This window comes from Pteronotus mesoamericanus, unplaced genomic scaffold (genome assembly GCF_021234165.1).
Source record: "Pteronotus mesoamericanus isolate MK-2021 breed Mesoamerican mustached bat unplaced genomic scaffold, CSHL_Meso_final scaffold_54, whole genome shotgun sequence".
Classification (NCBI taxonomy): Eukaryota; Metazoa; Chordata; class Mammalia; order Chiroptera; family Mormoopidae; genus Pteronotus; species Pteronotus mesoamericanus.
Window position 1 is genome coordinate 1790485 of NW_026555321.1, and position 21280 is coordinate 1811764.

The following is a 21280-nucleotide window of genomic DNA, read 5'->3' on the forward strand; positions in this document are numbered from 1 at the left end:
GGTCCTGTTCCCAAACATTCCCCACCTTCATCCAGGCAGCACTTCCAGGTTCCTGGAGACGAGAAACAAGCCCTGCTCCAGATACCAGGCAATGAGTCAGAGCTGGGGCTCAGTCCCATTGGCTCTGTCCCTGGTTGTGGCACCCGGGCAGGACACAGCTTGATCCTGACCTTGGTGTGTCTTTCTGCAGACAGGGGAGGAAACTGGGATGTCTTTCCCCTCCAGCATAATTTTTGGTACCCCTGAGGTTCCTGTGGTTTAATAACAGGTGGTGTGTGTTATCCCCTCCTGCACTTAGGGGGCCAGGACATCTTCATGACGGAGGAACAGAAGAAGTACTACAACGCCATGAAGAAGCTGGGCTCCAAGAAGCCCCAGAAGCCCATCCCCCGGCCCCTGGTGAGCCCCAGAGCTTCCCTCTAGCATAGCGTGTCTGTGAACCCGACCTGTTGTACCAAGTAGGGGTCTGGGCAGTGCCCCCTACAGAGGAGGAGGAGATTTGGGTTGAGTTTTGGGATGAAGGTACTGAGCATTCCAAGGTCCACGGGATGAGAAATCTAAAAGAAGCAACCCTGGTCTTATGGCATGAATGTGTCTTCTGCAGTTACTCCAGAGAGAACTGCTCGGGGAAGTACAGTTTTAGGGTTCAAGCACAGGACTGAGAGTGGAATAGGCTAAGGGATAGTAAGGGTGCGCAGAGCCGTGAGATGGAGCATTTGTGCAATTATGCCCTATGACCTGTATTGTAATGGACCTCTAGCCTTAGCCAACATTTCAGCTCGACAGAGGAAATGGCCAAAGGCCAACCCCACTTGGATCCTGGGCTGGTGAAGATCATGATCAGGTGGCACAACAGAAACCAAAAATTATCCCACTCTAGCTTTTAAAGATAGATCAAAATGTAGGGCCACGCTCCACTTTGATTTCTTTATTCACAAAGCCCCTGAGAGACGTGCCCTTTTATTCTCCTGTTCAGTGCAGCGCCCAAAGCAGACATGAAGCCTCTCATCTAAGTTCTTCTCAGGCCTCTGCCAGAAGGAGCACGAGGCCCCTGGCTGGCCCCTGATGGAGATGGAGGGACAGCTTTGGGAGTGGAGACATGGCTGGAGATATACAGCTGAATCTCTTCAAAGACTTTCTGAGTCACCTACTCCAGTGAATAGAATTGGTATCTTGTCCCTTTATATCACCTTTCTGTGGTGAAGATGCAACATTTATGAAAAAAACTACAGGCACTGCCCATGGCACAATCCCAGTAGCCCTTCCCCACACAAGGGCAGAGGTGAAGGACTTTCCACAAAGAGACAGGCCTTTCCCTAAATGAATTAGAAAGACATACATTAGGATGTCTCGATCAAGGCATGGGATTTGCGCAAGTTACTGAAATATTCACGAGCACAGAGTCTCAAAAAACATTTATGGAGGAAAAAGGTATTATGCCCTTTGACACACTTTACTTGGAAACAGCATTCATAAATTTATTAGTGTTCTCAATTCTGACAAGAAGCATTACAATAGGGAATGAAGGCGTGTTCAGACCACTGCAGAGGCAGAGGTTTCCTCCCAAATCATGGTAACTGGGCTTGTGTCAGCCTGAGGGAAAGTCCTTAGCGTTCACTGAGTATCCCTGTCAACCCATCCAGTGGTCAGGAACAGGCTCACAATTAAATATACAGGTGAAAGGCGGAGCCCAGCCAATCGGAGTCAAGGCAGGGCGACAGGAAGAAACTCCTCAGACTGACTGAGAAACAAGCAACTGGCCTTTAACTGGAGGCTGCACTGATGTTGGATCCACATTTGAGCCAGACACCAAGGCTTTCTATGCTAGGGACAACCTTTGGAAAAATCATGGTGGTTTCTGGAACACTCTCCTACAAATACTCAGTTTCTCTATAACTTCTTCTCCCCTCTCATCAACCAATCCCACAGGCCACCCTAGCTTCCTCCTCTGAAGGAGGACAATTTCCCTGGGACAGGGTGGGCTGCATTCCAAAAAGGGGCCATGGAGAGAACACTATCTTAATACAAAGGTAGCAACCTCATGGTGGAACTCCAGGTACTACAATAGGGGTGGAAGGGGATGATTAGTCAGGAAGACCTGCAGCAAAATCGCCATTTTTCCTAATTAAGCCACAGCACGATTGTCCAAAGTTGGCAGTGGGGGAGATTCTTCACATGGATAAGAGAAGTGAGACCATAGTCGAACTGTGTTCCTGCGATTCACCATCCCTTAGGATGGGGGAAGGGGATCACTAAGTAACTATCCATACTTTACTAACTTTAGTGTAGGAGCATAGCTATGTCCTTAATATTCTCTCCCAAGAGTGGCAAATACTCTTTCCTTGGTTCCCCTCAGCATAGCTGGGGCAGAGCTGGGACATTCCAACAAGACGTTGCAAGGCCCCAGAGGCAACTGCACATGGCTGCCCTCCATCCAGGGCCCAGAGGCCTCGGCCCATCGCAGCACCTGTCAGCATCCATATAGCAGGGAATATCTTGGCATCTACCACACAGTGGCACAAGTCTGGTCACCTGTCCTCCTCAAAGTCCAGAACCAGGGAAGAAACCCAAAGAAAAAGAGAAATGCCCTCTGCCATATAAAACCTACCTTCTCAGGTCCGGCTTCCTTGGCACACGATGATTGACACTAGAATGCCCACCTTCTTCCCATTGGAGTCCCAACGTGCCATGCTGGTCAGATAAGCAGAGCATTGACACGGACATTCTGCCCCACAGCTGCCTGGGTGCCACGTCATAGCACAGCCAACCTGGATGACATAGGGACCTGCCACACATGCACATGCATGCCACTTATCATGGGATTTAGAACCTCTGGTGAAGCCCAGGTTCTAAATCTTATGTTTCAACCATACAAAGACGAAGGCTTCCACAAGACTGAGAGATTTTATTCTATAGCATTCTTTGCTAGGGAAATCACTAAAAGCAGGTTTCACATACTCTACTTTATAGGAAAATAATAGGCTCTATAATATCACACCATCAGTCACCCACTTCATCATTTCTGAGAGCACTGAGGGTTGCAAAGGGGTGATCCCTGCCCACAGAGAAAGCCAAGAGCAGCCAGCAAGCTGCTGCACTCCTCAGCATCTGAATATCTGGAGCAAATCGAGGCCTGGAACTTAGCAATGCTCTTGCCTGTTCTGTTTAATTAGAAGTCACGTGGCCATGAACCGGCTTTGTGTTTTTGGTTTGGGTTTTTTTTGTTTTTGTTTTTGTTTTTGACATTTTCAGTGATGAAATGGAAGCTGCTGCGGGTTCAGCAACACTCCTCCCACTCCAGAAAAGGTCTGAGCCAGCAGTTGTGCTAGAACCAGGCCCACTTGGGTCTGATTCTTTGCTCTAGCCCGATAGGGTAGCATCCCCACCCCGAAGCGGAAAACAGGAACCAGCCTTGGCCCTTCTCATCTCTGCTTGCTTTGCAGCACCTGGGAACTGCCTGGTGAGACTCCTAACAGCTTCCTCTCTTCCTCCCTCAGAGCGACTCATGCAGAGTCTTGCACATAGTACACATTTATTAAGTGCCTGTTGCATATAATCAAATTTAATCAAACCCTAGTGAAGGGGCTTTATGATTTTATTGAAGGTGTGGGTAACAGGGATATCTGTTCTGTCATCCTTTCATTCATCTACGTATGAGCATCTATCACATGCCAGGTCATATGCAGACACTGGGGATAGAGTGGGAAGTGAGATGGACAAAGTCCCTGCCCTCATGGAAATTGCAGTCCAGTGACTTAGGAAAATAATTAGCAAAAACCACACACACAATAATTCACAGGCTTGAGAGATTGCCAGGGAGGAAAGAACAGTATGGAAAGCAAAGGGTACCTAGGACTGAGACTCTTAGGAACTCTCACACCTAAAGGTTGTATAAAGAAGACTCACACAGAACAGCCAGAAGGTCAAGAAAAGAACCAGGAAAATAAGGCATGATGAAAACCAAGAAAGGAGGGTTTCAAGGTGGAAGGGTTGTAAAGCAATGCCAAACAAGTGTCCTTGGAGTTAGCATTACAGAGATCATTGGTGATCTTAGCAGGAACCATTTCAGTGGCAGGGTAGGGACAAAGGCTATGTTGGAGTGGATCGAGGAATGGATGAGAAACTGCACACGATTCAAGAAATTTTGCTGTGAAAATGGAGAGAGAATAGGGTGAGGTTCAGGGAGATTTTTCTTTGAATTAGGAAAAACTAGGTCATTGGATGTTTAGCTAAGGAACCAAGGCATAATAGCTTAGAGTGGCCAGGTGTGGCCAAGTGATTCACTCATCAGTAATGAAGCAGAGGGACCAGGGTGTTGGTACATGGCAGCAATGACAATGAGGTGAAGGTGAGCTAGCTAGATGACACAAGCTTTAAGGAGGAAAGACTTTGCAAGACACAGGAGGAGCAAATGTCTAGAAGTGACAGTGGGGACAAGAAGGACCTCAGGCCTGCCTCCTGGCCCTGGAGTACATGTGGTGGGGAAAAACAAGCAGCCACTGAGTAAGAGGAGATGTTTGCAGATCAAGGCAGGTGAGCTGCACAGGGCTCAGGAGAAGTGTTCAGGAGAAGGTCGGGGGTAAAGAATGGAGTTCAGCTCAAGCAGTCCCAGAACAGTGTGATATTAACAGCACAGGAAAAACTAGAGGGCCATAGTAGGAGCTTTTTAAAAACACCATAAAAATAGCCAAATATGGATGATCTCTTTGTTATCCAGGATATTCTGCCTCTTTCCAAGAATGCAAACAACCAAGACCTGACCCCCTGCTCTGTAGCTGCGTTTGCTTAGACATCTGCACAACCCCAGAAATACAAAGAACATTTGCAGTAATAAGTTGCGCCATCGTACTAACTTTATCTTCAAATCAATAATTTTGCAAGCAGTTCTTGAACTCTTGCTCCATGCAAGGCACTGAAGGAACACAAAGTTAGATAAGATATGGCCCCTATATTAGGCTCATTGTCTTGTAGAGAAGGAGAGAAGCATACATGAAATGCTAGAACTGAAGACTGACCATAAAGGATGTGGGAACCCAAAGAAGGGGCAATGTGGGATAATATGATTAATGAAAACTCTCAGGAGGAAGTAGGGCTTAAGAGAGATGGATCGCTCAGGACTATTGGGATTTAGGTAGCCAAGAAACAGGCTGGAAGGGTGTTGCAGGTGGAGGGAAGAGCATGGACAAGGACAAAGTGCCTGGTGACTTCATGAGGCCAGGAGAGGCAATGAGGACTCACACTGAGATGACGAGGTAAAATTAACTAAGAGTGAGAATTTGGACAGGACTTGGCTTCGATTTGGACATGGATTGCGAGGGAGACAAAAGAGACAGACTTTAAAAACCTGCCTATGGAAAACACAGCCTCTCCAGATGCCTAGTTTATGTTGGCCAAAAGGCCCTGACATATTATTTCTTGATTTTTCAGAACAAGTACCAGGGCTTTGTCTTTGACATTGTGACCAAACAAACTTTCGACATCGTCATCATGGTCCTCATCTGCCTCAATATGATCACCATGATGGTGGAGACGGATGATCAGAGTGAGGAAAAGACAAAAGTCCTTAACAAAATCAACCAGTTCTTCGTGGCCGTCTTCACCGGCGAGTGTGTCATGAAGATGTTCGCCCTGAGGCAGTACTTTTTCACCAATGGCTGGAATGTGTTTGACTTCATTGTCGTCATCCTCTCCATTGGGAGTAAGTGGGCATCACATGTGGTGTGGAAGCCCAGCCTCTGCTTGGGGTTATTTTGGCTGTAATCAAGGGGACAACCAACAATATTTTTAAACACACCATATGTTCCAGGAGCCCAGTATTTGCTGCCTCCCAAAGGTAGTAGACTTAAAATGGCCCTGGGCCTCTAGGGCAAATGGAGAGGTTCCACTGGCCTTCTCCATGGTGTCATGAAATGTCTCCAGGTACCTCCTGGGACACAGTCATCGCCAGAACTTTGGGGGCTGAGAGGGAACTATTGTTCCTCCTAAGGACCTAAGATGACAGAGATTCCAGGGGGCCTTATTTTTATGATCTTCAAATCAGAGAGTGGGTGGTGTGATATGAAGCAAGTCATAAAATACACTTTGGAAAACGAGGTGGGTTGCCAACTGAGTGAGATAAGTCAAAGAGGAGATTGTTCAAAGGAGATTCTTAAGTCAAGGGTCTGGAATTAAATCTCTATATAACTCTCCACTTAAGGAGTATGAGTGATAGAAAAGTCAAGGGATCAATGCGAAGAGATCAATGCTATTATGGTCTAGCCTGGGTGTTGTTGAATGACAGGCCCAGTATTGTGGGGCCAAAGGTGTTCAGAGAAAATGAAAAGAGTCAGAGGCTAAAGTGGAAAATGGAGCCTCAGTAATTGACTGCTTGCTGAGTTCTGAGCACTAGGCTGGGCTCTATGAATCTTCACAGCAACCCTGTGAAAGGAATGCTATTATCCTTATTTTATACATTGAAAATTGAGCCTCAGAGATTAATAAAGTTATGCAAAGTTACACAGTTTGTAAATGGTGGAGCTGAATTTAGACCAGGCTAATGTTCTAATGTACTAGCAGTTTCTCACCAACATCCAAGGGACTCTCCCTGGCCTTTGTGTGTTTTAGCCAAAGTTTGGCCCTATAAAGGCCAAATCCCAGCACACCAACTTTATTTTGCATTATAAATACATTCTGACCTATTATAGCACGACCTGTTTGCTTTTCATGTAAGGGCATAATTGTAGATTTAATTTACCATTGATTTACCATCAAAGGCTAATAGCATCTAAATACAACTTGGCAGCACTTAACCAATCTCCCTAACCTGGTGCTGAAATATAGCCTTGGGTTGTATTTGATTGTTTGGGGTGGGAGGCAGGGGAGGAGAGTTTAATGTATTTTTGTTTTTCATTTTGTTTTATTTTCTTGTTGTTGCTAGGTTTTATGGGAGGTTTGTTTTGTTTGTTTGTTTGTTTGTTTGTTCGCCTTCCAAAGTGACAGACTCTAAAATCCATTTTCATATTATATTAGAGAAAGCAGCTTGCTTATGTGCCTTCCCATACCAGGATTATAGAAATAAAATATACTTAAAGTACTCAATTCTATACTGTGTATGGGCACTTTAACTACCAGTTCCTGTGACCTGCACAGCAATACCAGTCACGGGGCAGAAATCACTCAGAGATACACTAGAAAACAAGTGAAAGACAGATTCCACCTGTCCATTCTTCTGTTCTCCTTCTCTCTTCCTTTCTTCCTTCCCACCAGCAAGACATATATTGAGTATCTAAATGTTACAGGTATGAACACTCATTCTTCCTTGAAGTAGAGGTGGGCCAGTTGGCTGGCAGAAACTGAGGAAATTATACAGACATATAATGTACCCCACACTATGGAAAAATGTCCCAGTTAAAGTGGACTTAGGAGAGGGGCTTCCATTAAGACTTCATAATTGTAAATTATAATTATTTCCCAAGTCTCCTCCCATCTCCTTCCTCCGTCCAACACTTCTTGTGACTACCCATGTTCATATGATAAAAGGCAAGTAGGAGAAGAGGGAACCCTGGCAAGGACAGAGAGCTTGCTACCATGCCCTTCACCATTTGCCCTAAGAGATTTTGAATCATGTCTTATCTAAAGGCCTTGCATAATCTTGGATAGTTCCGATCGGCCCCATAGTTCCCCAAAACCAAGCATTACAAATCTTCAAGTTAGTTACCCAATAGGGAGACATATGCATTCCTCATCTTTCCAACTTTTTTCCTAGTTGGGGTGGTGGGTGTGTAGCTGACCTTAAACAAGCCCATCTCCAGACCCTAACAGAGAGTTCAAACTCAGCTGGAAATGAAAGAAACAAATAAAAGCCATTATGCAGACAGCTGGTCATTCAAAGCCATTCTGCTGTAGCTGTTAGCAAGTTGCCAAACTCCTCAGGCCCCCTTATAATTAATACCAGGCTCTGTACAATTATCCACAGGACCATGTGCCAGAAACTTGGTCCATCTTCTCAGTAGGAGATAAGGAGATGAATCACAGGGGGGTCCTGGCCTTCACAGAGAACAGGGCAAGGGTGGAGGAAAAGGCATGACCCAAAGGCTAAATTCTCAGGGAAGAGCAGCGTCTGTGTCATAGAGAGAAACAGATAAAGGACTGTGTACATGTGGAATTATGGTGCAATCACTTCCAGCTGAACTATGCTACAGAAGATAGGGTTTTGACCATGGAGGTTGACTAAGAAGAAGATATTTTGGGTAGAAGGAAAAACAAGAACATGGTAGGAAAGGTGAGACTTACTTGAGAGAGAGAGGATTTATGCAATGAACACCTACTGGGACCCTACTCTATGCCAACCACTGCACCAGGCTCAGAGGGCCCAGAGTCCTTGAAAAGAGCTGCCCATGTGGAGGTTCATCTGGAGCTGAGATGAGGGAGTGTGATCACAGCCAACTGTGTCAGGGCTCATGGTTGGGAGTACTAATTAGATCATTTCCCCTCTATTTTAAAGGCTTGGTGTTCTCTGCAATTCTTGTATCACTTGAAAGTTACTTCTCCCCAACGCTCTTCCGAGTCATCCGCCTGGCCCGAATTGGCCGCATCCTCAGGCTGATCCGAGCAGCCAAGGGGATCCGCACGCTGCTCTTTGCCCTCATGATGTCCCTGCCTGCCCTCTTCAACATCGGGCTGCTGCTCTTCCTCGTCATGTTCATCTACTCCATCTTCGGCATGGCCAGCTTCCCCCATGTCAAGTGGGAAGCTGGCATCGACGATATGTTCAACTTCCAGACCTTCGCCAACAGCATGCTGTGCCTCTTCCAGATCACCACGTCAGCTGGCTGGGACGGTCTCCTCAGCCCCATCCTCAACACCGGGCCCCCCTACTGTGACCCCAATCTGCCCACCAATAGTAGCTCCCGGGGAGACTGTGGAAACCCAGCTGTGGGCATCATCTTCTTCACCACCTACATCATCATCTCCTTCCTCATTGTTGTCAACATGTACATCGCAGTGATTCTGGAGAACTTCAACGTGGCCACAGAGGAGAGCACTGAGCCCCTTAGCGAGGACGACTTTGACATGTTCTATGAGACTTGGGAGAAGTTCGACCCAGAGGCCACCCAGTTTATAACCTTTTCTGCTCTCTCAGACTTTGCAGACACCCTCTCTGGCCCCTTGCGAATCCCAAAACCCAATCAGAATATATTAATCCGAATGGATCTGCCATTGGTCCCTGGAGATAAGATCCACTGTTTGGACATCCTTTTTGCCTTCACCAAGAATGTTCTGGGAGAATCTGGGGAGTTGGATTCTCTGAAGGCAAATATGGAGGAGAAGTTTATGGCAACTAATCTTTCAAAAGCATCTTATGAACCAATAGCCACCACCCTCCGGTGGAAGCAAGAAGACATTTCAGCCACTGTCATTCAAAAGGCCTATCGCAGTTTTATGCTGCATCGCTCCATGACAACCTCCAAACCGCCCAGTGTGCCCAGGGCTGAGGAGGAGGTTGCATCGCTCACAGATGATGCATTCATGGAAAATGAAAATTGCGTGTTCCCAGATAAATCTGAAACTGCATCGGCCACATCTTTCCCACCATCCTATGACAGTGTCACGAGAGGCCTCAGTGATCAAGTCAACATGAGCACATCTAGCTCAATACAGAATGAAGGCGAAGCTACCAGTAAGGAAGCCACTATCCCTGCACCTTAGTGAGGATACTCCAGCACAGACATGTCCAGTTATGATGTGTCTTTCTGCTCTGTGATAACCCTTTCCCACTACAAGTGGCACCCAGCTTCCACCTTACCAATGCATGTCACTGGTCACAATGTCAGAACTGGGCAAGGAAATGCAGTTGGTACTCACCTTTGGAGAAGCCCTCATTCACCAACAAAAGTCAGAAGCCAGAAGTCACATCTCCACTGTGACTCCCCTTTTGAATTTCGATATGAGGTGATGGGTTCCCTTACTTTCCAGAAATTGTCTCTGGTCCTTTCATTTTGATTGTGACCAGAGCTTGCATTTATCGACCAAACTTCTCAGGACAAAAACTTCCAAGATCTACAGCAAGGATGTTGCTGAAGGTTCAGGTAGTCCTCTGTGAAACACCACATAGATATTGACAGTGTTATTTAAGATTTTGCATGACTGCATGTTTTTTGAGAACTGCAGGCAACTGCTCCATCCCTGGGTAACCCCTGTGGTCTATGCCATGAAAGTTCTTTGAGATAGCCATTAAAATAATTAATATTTTTAAAGGTATGTCAAGACCAATGTTATATCTTAAGGCATCATTTTTTAAAGTATGCAATACTGATGTGTCATAAAGCACTTCTTCACTTCCAGGGTTTCTGATAGCCTGCAGTTTGAGCTGGAGCCTCGGGGGTGGGCTATAGGGGAGGAGGGGCGCTGCCCTGGGAGCTTGCTCTAATCCTGACTCCTCCACTGCTTGATTGCCTGGCTGACCTGGCCCAGCCTTTTCACCTCTGAACTTTAATTACCCCACTTGTAAAATTGGTGGGAGGAGGGATAGAATGGACACACTCTCTATAGCCCTTGCCTTTCACATTGTAGAACGCAGTGGTGCCTATCAGTTTAGAGGAGGAAAACACTCTTGTGAAGCACAATGGCCAGGCATTTCTCCTGTATAGGTAAAGAGGTGGCTTTTGGATATATTTCAGAGCCTGTTCCACCACATCTCACAGTCAGACTTTAAGGAGGGAGGTTTTCACATTCCACTTGGGCCTGGACTTCATAATTAGTATATTCAAAAGAAATGAGATATTTTGAGAAAGATGATCTAGGAGATAAAAGATACAGCTAATATTTTCTTTAATTCAACCTACAAATGTTATTTAAGTACCTATCATATGACAGGCACTGCTCTAAGCACGAGAGATAATGAGAATTAAGCCCCAAAGATTAATTGGATTTATGCAGTGGATGGAGTAAGGGTTATCATAGAGAATATTCAGGCCACAGGCATGCGGCAGGTCTTAACGTGAAGGAGTGCAAGGAATTTGTATGACAATATAGAATATAGAGGACCTTAATGATAGCCACAATCTTCTATTAATTCTTGGGACATTCCCTGCAATACTGGCAAGGATCAAGTCAATTCGTTAATATGTACTTGATCACTTCATAAGATTTTCCATTAATACAATTACAAAACTGGAGCTGGTCCACCTCACATGGACACCCTTACATCTGCTAATCTAGCTGATATGGTCCACCTTGCACCTGCAAAACTTTTAGAGTCTAACAGTGATCAAGTGTGGGCAAAGGTAGAGCAACAGGAACTTCAATACACTACTAGATCGTGTACATTGGCACAACCATTTTGGAAACCAATTTAACTTAACTAGAATTGTTGAAGACACATACACTCATGCCTCTGGTTTTCCATGTTTAGGTATGAAACCTAGAGAAATCCATATACACGTGTGCTAGAAGACATGTACAAGGTTTCTTATCAACATTGTTCATAATGAACTTGAATTAGAAACAACCTAATATCCGTCAGCAGTAGGATAAATTAAATTGTGGTACATTCTGTAATGTAATTTTATGCAGTAATGAGAATGGATAAATGTAGCCTTATGGAAGTCTATAGATGATTCTTAGATGCATAACGTTGAATGAAAGCACCCAGGCACAAGATTATACATACTATATGATTGTATGAGATTCAAAGATAGACAAAATTAAATATATTGTTTAAGGATGCATAACAGAAAGTAGGGACTGGTTACCATAAAAGCCAGGGAAGAGGTTACCAGTAGGGGGAAAGAGGCATTTATGACTGGGTCTTTGGCAATGGTCTCATTCCTCACCTCCGTGATTCTGGTTATGAATGCTGCCTTTACAACTGTGGGTTGAGCTAAACATATATATCTAATTTGCTTTTCTGTGTGTATGTCTCACAATTCAAAAATATCTTAATGGCTTAGCTTAGATTCTCCTTCTCCTTCATAGAAGTAGTTACTATCTGCAACTTTGACTTGTGGCATTTCTGTCTTGGACTTGGTTCCCTGGGCTGAATTGTAAAAGGAGGAGGAGTTCAACTGAGAGTAACAGAAAAGGAAATTCTAGAGAAAGGAATAGCAACTGCAATAGACACAAAAGATGCACAAGTGGGTGAAGAGCTTGAGGAAATTTAACCAAATGACCATGAAGCGAGCATGGCAGGGAGTGGGGAGTGAGTAGAATATGACCACAATGGGGACAAAGTTTTCCATCCCTCTGAATTTTTGTGGATGGTGTCACAGATGATATTAAAACATTTAACAACCTGCCTAGAACAGGGCACCAACCAAGACTGACCATATTGCTAAGGAAGGCTTTCTGGAGGCCCCCTGGATGCACCAGGTACTAACTCTTAAGTTGTTGGATCCTGGGATAATCTAAACGAAAGTCCCAAAGGAGGACCCAGGGCAGCTGGGTGGGGTGGGAAACACTTGAGGCAGCAGCTATCTACCCATAAGTACAAAAATATTTCAACACACCGGAATTAGCTCTGGTTGCAAGTAATAGAAACCCAACCCAAATTAGTGTATGGGAAAGAGAAAGAAAATATTTTCATCCACTAAACAGGAAGCCCAGAGATGCAGATGGATTCAGGCTTAGCTGGATTCAGGAGCTCAAATGGTGTCATCAGGATACCATCTCTCCTCCCCTTGGCTCTGCTTTCTCCTGTAAGTTCTCAGACAGCCTCTCTTGATGTGGTGGCAAGGTTGCTCTGGAAGACCTTTACATCTGTAACCTGAGAAGAAAAACTTGACTCTTTTGCAATAATTCTAGTGAAAATTCCCAGTGAGGCATGTCATTGGCCCAGGTCATATCACATTCCTTTCCCTAAGCAAACACTGTGTCCAGAACAGGCAGCACATTGGCCATTTCTGGATCATGTGCTCATCCTGGGAGCCAGGAGCTGAGAGCAGTTCCCAAATAAAAAGTTCTCTACCTAAGAAGAGGGAATGGATGATGAATCAGCTAAACCAAGAGCTGCCCACTCCATTCCATCCCTTAGCTGCTGCGTATCAACACACATTCTATTTTCTAGACATGCAATATCAAAACACCTTCCTGACATCACCTTGCCATCCACATGAAACTGCACTCCCCTTTCCCTGGAGGAGACTGTCCAGAGCCTTGTCCAATTGCTAACATCCAGCTTTAAGCCAAGAATGTTTGAATCAGCAGATTCTGTCAACTCTACTTTCAAAATAAATCCAGGATTTGACCACTCCTCACCACCTGGACCGCCATCAACTTTATCAAAGTAACCGTACCTACTTCAATAGTCCCCATTTGTTTTCCCATTTTGACCCGTGTCCCCAACTGTCTGTTTTTCTCCAACAGCAGCCAGATCTCAAAATCCACCCATGGCCCAATGGTACGCTGAGTAGAAGTTGGTAAAATGGTTCTATGTAATCTGCCCTCACTCTTCTCTGACCTCATCCCCCTACCTTTCCTCTGTGCTTTGGCCATACTGTCCCGCTCACTGTTCTTAAACACGCAAGGCATGTTCTTGCCTCAGCCACCATATCCACACAGGTCACTCTCACCCTTTCTTTATTTCTTCTCTGATGAATCTAATTACCAGCCATACCCCCAGGACTTAGTACCCCCTGGGGTAGCTCCTCATGGCCTGGTACCTGAAGGCTAGCCATCTGATACACAATAGATAGCATAAACATATTATCTTCAATAAAGATGCCTATTTAGAAAATGAGAAACCATACCCAGAAGGGCCAATCCATGGTGTCCCTGGGACATGGACTGCCTGACCTGATAGTGAAGCGATATCCTGCTCCTGGGCAAATTCCTCACCCACTGTCCTACTTTCTCATGAGAAAGGAGCACTGGGAAGAGGGCCCTGAAGAATGGACAGCTTATTGCACTTCCTGCCGGCATCAGTGGGCCCTGGGAATTGTCTTCAGGTGTGAGCACTCATGGGCCGTTATATGCCTGGACTGATGTTTCTCTGGCAATACAACTCACTTAAAATACTAGTATGGTTTCTGTCTCTTGCATTTAACCAACTTGTTAGATCTCATTGGACCATGGCCCAATCTAGACTTGAGACTGTATATTTCTGCCCTTTAGAAATAGAGGTCTTGCTCTCCTTTGCCCATCAGCAAATTGCCTGTGTCCTGGCCTCAGCCAGCCACTGTACATAGATATCGTTGAGAAGCAGTTAGCGTGGGTATGCAGGCACAACTCCCCTGCACCCATTTCAGTGCTTGCACCATTGCACAGCCATATACGTTGGAGGATGTCTCCTTTGCTCTACAAGGAGTGTAGAGACAGGATTCTTTGGGGGAGGGGGAGGGGAGGATGTGAAGCTTCTCACAGCTCCCATGCTTACCTCCATCTCTGTTTCCAATCATTGGCAAGTGTTTAACAATTAGCCTTTTAGGAGGGAAAAAATCATGATTTGTAGCATTTTCTGAGTTAGCTGATGTTAATGCTCCCACCATGGCCCGTGTCAAGCTGCCAATGTGACATTCCCCAAAGGCAGACTCGGGATGAGATGGGCACAGTTGACTTGAGCCAGTTCAGAGCTGGCTTCCGCCCACCATTTTGTCCCGCCTCCCTGCCTTTTCTTTGCCGATATTAGGTTGGGATGGAAATTTATTTTTCCATTCTCCAAGGCCTAAGACCATAAGATCTCAGCCAGAAAAGGTCTCCTTTCCTGCTTTCATGTGGGCCAACTTGGGCAAAGTTAGTCTTTCTTTGTGTGCCTTTACTAAGCCCGTAGGAAGGAGCCCACACTTTTCCAAATCCTAGAGGTTTTTCTGTGAAGGTCCTTAAACTGCTGCTGCAAGTAGCAGGTAGTCTGAGTGTCCAGATACAAAAGGCCACAGCTGAAAACATAATAGAAAATTCCAGATTCAGATCCAGGGTCAGGAGACTCTCAGTGTCCCATGCCATCTCAACTTGGCCAATGCCACACTCTGAGGTCCATTAATAATGACACCCAACCCCAGGTATCAATTTCTTTATCAGCCAGAGTTATGTGGTTACAAGAAACAGAAACCAGTTTCAGTATAAAAAGAATTTACTGGAAAGCTATGGGGAAGCTGAGAATGGAACTAAATGCTGAACCATTAGCAAGAAAAGCAGCCAAAGCTGAGTAGGCCTGGGGGCAGGCAGTACCAATAGAAAAATCTCTTGGTGGGACCAGAACCAATCAGTTGCAGCTTTTTTCCCTTCTAGTGTCCTGTCAGGATTCAAATTCCAAGGAGAGAGCATCTGATTGGCCGAGCTCCAGCAAGGAAATGAGGGGCATTTTGACTGACAGCACCAACAAATTGCAATTACCTCCTCCTACTTCCCCCACTCCAAAAGTTAAGGTGTTGTTACTAAAAGGGAGAAGTAGGGTGGGCAGGCAAAATGCTGGCTAAGTATTATGAGTTATGAGTTGGATTTGTGCTTTGTAAAGCTCCCTCTGGCCATAGTGAGGAATTAACAAGAGGCTAAAGTTGAGGCAGAGAGATTCAGGAGGCGGTTGTGCTAAATGGGGACCTGAACTATGTATTTTTAAGTCTCTCAAGCACATTGACTACAAGTCACTCAATAAGTCTGTTCAGATCAAAACCCCCACAACATGGGCTAGGGTCCCAGCTTCCATGGTCATCTCTGGTGACAGGTCCAAATCCCTTTTTTCCAGATAAAATTGTCCCTAGGCTCTGGCTGGGTAGCTCAGTTGGTTGGAGTGTCCTCTGGGTATGGCAAGGTTGCAGGTTCATTCCCCAGTCAGGGTACATGCAAAAATCAACCAATGAATGTATGGATAGGTGGAAGAACAGATTGATGTTTTTCTCTCTCCCTCTCCCTCCCTCCCTCTCTCTAAAAATCAATAAATAAAATTTAAACACTCTCTAGGACCCAGATATCTGCAATGCACTCTGTCTCTGGAAAATTACTCATACGTTCTCTGAAGTGGAAATCCATTTGAAGTGTGCTTTCCTGAGAAGTCCCTGATGAATCATCATCCAAGTGAATTCAAGGGGAGAGAGGCAGGATTTGCCTGTGGGCATCAAATCCATAGCAAGAAAGTTCACATCAACTGCTGACCCTTTTAAACACCGATTCTGGCCATCGACCAACACCGCCACCAAAACTCGGTCGCTGTCATTCGGGGCACAAAGATAACAATTCTGAAGGGACATGCGTGAAGAGGGCTTCTTTTTTTTTCCCCAACCAGAACTGAATTAATTGATTATTAAAAATGTGGCTGCCCCTGCTTCCAGATTTAATTATGTTATAAAGCAGTACAAAGGCACATGTGTGTGTGCCTGCTGAATAGTGATGCTTCTTGTAGTTAGAACAGGGAGCCCCAGAATGACTTGGAAGCTGAAAATGTCTGCAAACGATCCACATGGAAACACTCAACTCATAGTGTCAGCGATGGGGTGCTCTGGACCCAGCTCGGGATGAGAGGGTAGAAGGTCCCAGTTTGATTCCAGGCCTCGGGGCAGTGCCATGTCACAACTCCTCTGAACAACTTTTCTTGTCTAAACAAGGGGAGGAAAGATCCTAGCTCTGCCGAACCCATCAGAGAGTTTGATGGAGATGAAAAGTGTTCTCTCTGTCCACTTAAATAGGGAGAAAGATAAAAGGAGAGACAATTCGAGAGCCCATGATGCCATACTGTGTTGGGTGGTTCGCACTGTGTTTCAGGTGCAGAGGAGCATCTATCCCCTCCTCCCCGGCAGGGGCCTCCCTGGATATGGCCAGCTCTTTGACTGGTGGTCAGGATGGAGGGCGCCTCCCCCAAAACCCTGCAAGAGGGGAGGCCACGCGTGGATCCTACTCTTTTGACTCGGTAGCAGATACTTCCGGTGTCCCACACCACATTCCTCGCCTCCTCTGACGTGGAAGACAAGTCTGCTGCTGTTCTGTCTCAGGGCTTTCTCCAAAGCCACCGGGCTTTTCCCACCCAGGCACAGCGGCCCAGAGGTTCCGGGGCAAGGAGAGACCTGGACACCCTTGAGGACAGCCCTCAACCAATGGGGGACAGGAGTTGGAAGATAAATAGATACCTGAGCCACCCACGCCTTGGAGGAAAAATTCTGGACCAAGGGTCTCAGAGAATCCTCCAATGCCTGAGTCCTAGTGGCAGGGCAGATTTCCACAACCCTGGAGTAAGTGCCCCTTAACTTTTGGACCCTAGATGACCCAGCTCATCCTATGTCCAGTTGCCCACAGCACCAGCCAGCTTTTTTTGGCGGGGGCAATGTCTTCCTTCCTTAGCTAACTCTCCCTGCTTCTTCCTTCACTTTTGGTTTCCAAATCCTTGTCTCAGCTTCTGATTGGGGGGAACATAAATTAAGACAAAGTCCCAGGTATCCTTCTCAAAAGAAAGAAGCTGTTTTCCTGTGCTGTCCCATGCACCTCATCCCAGCTGAAGACTTACTGGACAGGGCTCCTGGGTAAGGGTGTGCGGGAGGGGATCACTTCCCCTGATGTGAGGTGTGCAAGGGGTCCCACCCAGAAATGATGTTGTCGTCTCCGCCTCCTAGCTCTCTACCCATCCCCAGCTTGTTTCTGACAGATGAGGCAGGTAAGCCTCCTCCCCTTCACCCTATCAAATTACTATGGAAGACTTGCTTTTGTTGGCAACTACCTTGACCCCAAGTGGACCCTTGCCTCCCCTTCAAAACTATTCTGTGATGAGTAAAAATGTTCATTACAAGCTTCTCACTGTGTCTTGTAAGCTGACAAGATTCTTGATGAGCCCACAACAACCTGTGGCCCCATTTTCATCGTTTTATTGTATTGGGCTGCTTTGGAATTTCACAGTTTGCAACAAGATGCTCCAAATTGAGACTTTACCCAGAAGTTGTCATGGTGCTTTTACTGGCACAAGGGATTATGCGAAGTGGCCATCAGTTAACAAGCAGCTTGATTCGTGCCACTCAGAGCAGCAGAGAACTATGGGAGAAACTTCCTGGTTTCCCCATTGTTGCCCACCCCATAAAAGAAGTCAATGAGCATCCAAGACTCTCCCCTGAACACCAATAAATAAGGAGTCAAACCAGTGGTTTCATTCCAGTGGCATCATGTGTGTGGGCTGTGATGTGCACCCAACCCACCCACTATCCATTCTTTGGACAAAGCCTGTACCTTGTTTTACAAAGTTCTAAATCTCTGGATAGGGATCTCCTTGAGGATGATAGAGAGCACTTCTAGGTGTCTTAATCGTGCCAGTTCAAACACTTTCTATAGCAAACAGTCCTCCAAATCCCTTCCTAGATCGGTCCCATAGAGAATCTACAGGCCAACACAAAAGTCCCCCACAACACCCTGCCACAGGGGGAAAAGGACCACTGTGCCCATCCTGGTCCTCCAGATGTTGATGTCAAGTCAGAACTAAATAGGCAAGGGATTGACTGGTGGAAACATTTATAAGAAATAAAAGGGAGGGAGCAGGAGTCAACAGGAAAAGCCTCAGACTGCTGACCAGCTGTGAGAAAGTCTCCGGATAAAGACTGCTCAGTGGAGGACTCTCTTTTGGGCAAGAATGACCCAGCTCTAGTCCCCCCACCATCTTCAGTCACTGATGAGAGCAGCTTCTACATGAACATTGCTGTAGAACCCACTGGTACCACAGCGGGGCTCACCAGAGCAGATATTCAGCAACACTGTATTGATTATACCGTATATTGTCTGAGAATCCTTCACCATCTTTTATGAAAACAATCCTTCACAGAAGTTGTTTTCTAGTTGAAAATCCAGCGGCATTTCCTCTCCCTGCGTGCCCACAGACATCATAGACTGCCCTCGATACCGTGGAGACATGCTCCTGAAGACTCCCCATTCAAGAAGCTCCCACACAATAATTTTGACCTTTGTGAAATCAGTACTGGAGGAGGAGGAGGCTTGCCTCATTCCCTCCAACAGGGATAATGCTTTCCCCTGCCGGACTGTCTACCAGGGCGCGGACAAGAGTGAGCCAAGTGAGCTGGGCACAAAATAGAGGGAGGAGCTCATTCTCGGGTGCTGGTCTTATATTTGCATAAACCTGAAAGTGAACGCATTCTTAAATTTTGCAGCCTGGCCTATTTCTTGACTCATCTTAGCTCTGGCCTTGAGCATTACTGCTTTTAATGCACCTGGTGAACCCTGAGGTATCATTAGCTGTAATAGTATGAGGTTATTCTCCACCATTCATTAATCACTGTCCCCAACACTTTGCCTGTCCTCCGTTGCAAATTGATTCATCCAGAACACAGGTTTCTCTGATCCAATGATCATATCTTCTACCCTACACTCACTACCTATTCAGGTGGTCACACCCCCAACCTTGTCATCACTATTAACAACACCAATCTCATAATTCTGCCAACTCTCCAGTACACATAACTTACGATCTCCACCTAAGTAATTCTCCAAATGCTGTAGGTCCTCTATCCTTTGACTTTTCACCCCTCGCCTTCTCCTCTTACCCACTTTGATATCATGGCCTATCTTTATAATCACTTGCTCGTATCCCACATGCCTGGTAAAACTCTGAACTACTCCAGTTAAACCCAAGTTTCTATCTTCTCTGCTCCTGCTCCAGACAGTCACCAGGCTCATTCCAATTTCATTGTCTTATTATGAATTTTGTTATCTCATTCTCTTATTATGAACCTCATTGTCTTATTATGAATTTTATTGGAGTAACATTGGTTAATAATCATGACCACATACCTTAGGTAGGCTCTAAATACTGTCCAAGGATCCTATTGCATTTCTCTACAAAGTTCATTTTCCTACCCACCAAAATGATATGTGTGTGCCCTTTTCTCTCTTACCAAATCTCCAAGCCTCCCAACCCCAGCCTTCTTTCCCCGCTTCATTCTCAGTCTATACTCCCAGCTCTTACTTACTTCTTTATTCAATGACGTAACTTCATTTTTGCCATTCACCATCCCGCCAATTTTATTGAGGACAGAAGTTGCAACACTTTTGAATGAAGTTTTGGATTGTCCAATAACTTTTTTTATTACTCTTACGTAGTAAGAAGTTCATTGGTCACTGATTTGATCATTGTAACGTCAATCCGATGTAGTAGCCAAAGCTTCTGACTCCACTCAGCGGCCTGATGCCTTCCCTCCCTCAAGCCGAGGCCTGACGCGGTGGGCTGCCAGCTCCTGGGAAGGGGGCATTGATTGCTTTCTCTCTCACTTGCCTTCCCCCTTTCTCCTCGATGCTGTCTCTTACTCATGCAGAGTTGGGGGGGTTGGAAAGCAAAGGGAACTGGAAAAGTCTCCTGCTTTCTGAACCGGGCCAATATTTAAAGATGACTCCCTGGGAGCTTTCATGAGTTCATCTAAAAGCCCTCACTCCTGGAGGTCTCTCATCTGCAGTTCATGTATTTGGAGTAACATGCTGTCCTCCAGCTCATCTGCCCACTCACTTCCTTCCAGAGCCCTGAGAAACCCTGAGGTGGTCCACCTCCAGGCTCTGTCTGCTGAGGGGCCCTGAGAGATGATTCCCTCTCTGCCTCTCTATTTATTTATCTATCTTTCTGGTGCTCGTTTTCTCTCTCTCTCTCTCTCTCTCTCTCTCTCTCAGAACCCACATCTGATGCACGACACTCACAGATCTTTTATTATACCTTGACAAATTCTGGGAACCTATGTCTATCAGTTTCTCTGCCAGCGGCTGGGCACCCCGTCTTTAACTGTTCAATGCCCTAGGCAGAAATCAAACACCAGCCACCACATCTTTCATCCATGGGGGTCCCCAAGTTAAAGGTTCAGATAAAAGCAGGCACCCACCCACAACACTGCCCCAGTGGAGGCAGGGGCAGGTCTCTACACACTGTCTCAGTACATTCTAGCAGCACCTCCCATCAAAGAGTCATCATCTTCAAAATTCCTTCCACCTTCATTCTGACAGGCTTACTTCTTCTTCCCTCAGTGTGGGTGGAGTAAGAGTCATATAACTATTTCTTCAAAAATGTGCTTCTTGGTCTAGCACCTCACTTTAGTATGTCAAATCTATTATATTTTGGTGTCTCAATCAACACTTATAATTTAACATCCTGTTATACTTCACTGGAAGAATAAAGTTATCAGACAATTTCCCACTGGCACAATAGATGAATCTGTTTGCTTCTATGAGCATATTATCTGCATTTCCTCCTTTTAAAATGGAAAAAGAGTTTCCGCTACAATCAAAAGTCAGACTATGCTCCAGATCACATTCATCCTCATCCACCCTATAGTTATCCCTTCATCTTTATCGTCAATGCCATCATTCCCATCAGCCTTCAAATATGTTCTATACACCCCATTTTAAA

General features: G+C 45.7%; 1 protein-coding gene across 1 annotated transcript in view; it reads left to right on the forward strand.

Annotated features, from left to right (window-relative positions):
* The window catches only part of SCN10A (sodium voltage-gated channel alpha subunit 10), a 76888-nt gene extending 67201 nt beyond the window's left edge, over positions 1–9687 (forward strand). Inside the window, exons 25-27 of the mRNA XM_054595491.1 lie at positions 295–399; positions 5428–5698; positions 8483–9687. Coding sequence (XP_054451466.1) covers positions 295–399; positions 5428–5698; positions 8483–9687 — 1581 coding nt within the window. The remainder of the gene's footprint in view (positions 1–294; positions 400–5427; positions 5699–8482) is intronic.
* Positions 9688–21280: the final 11593 nt, after the last annotated feature.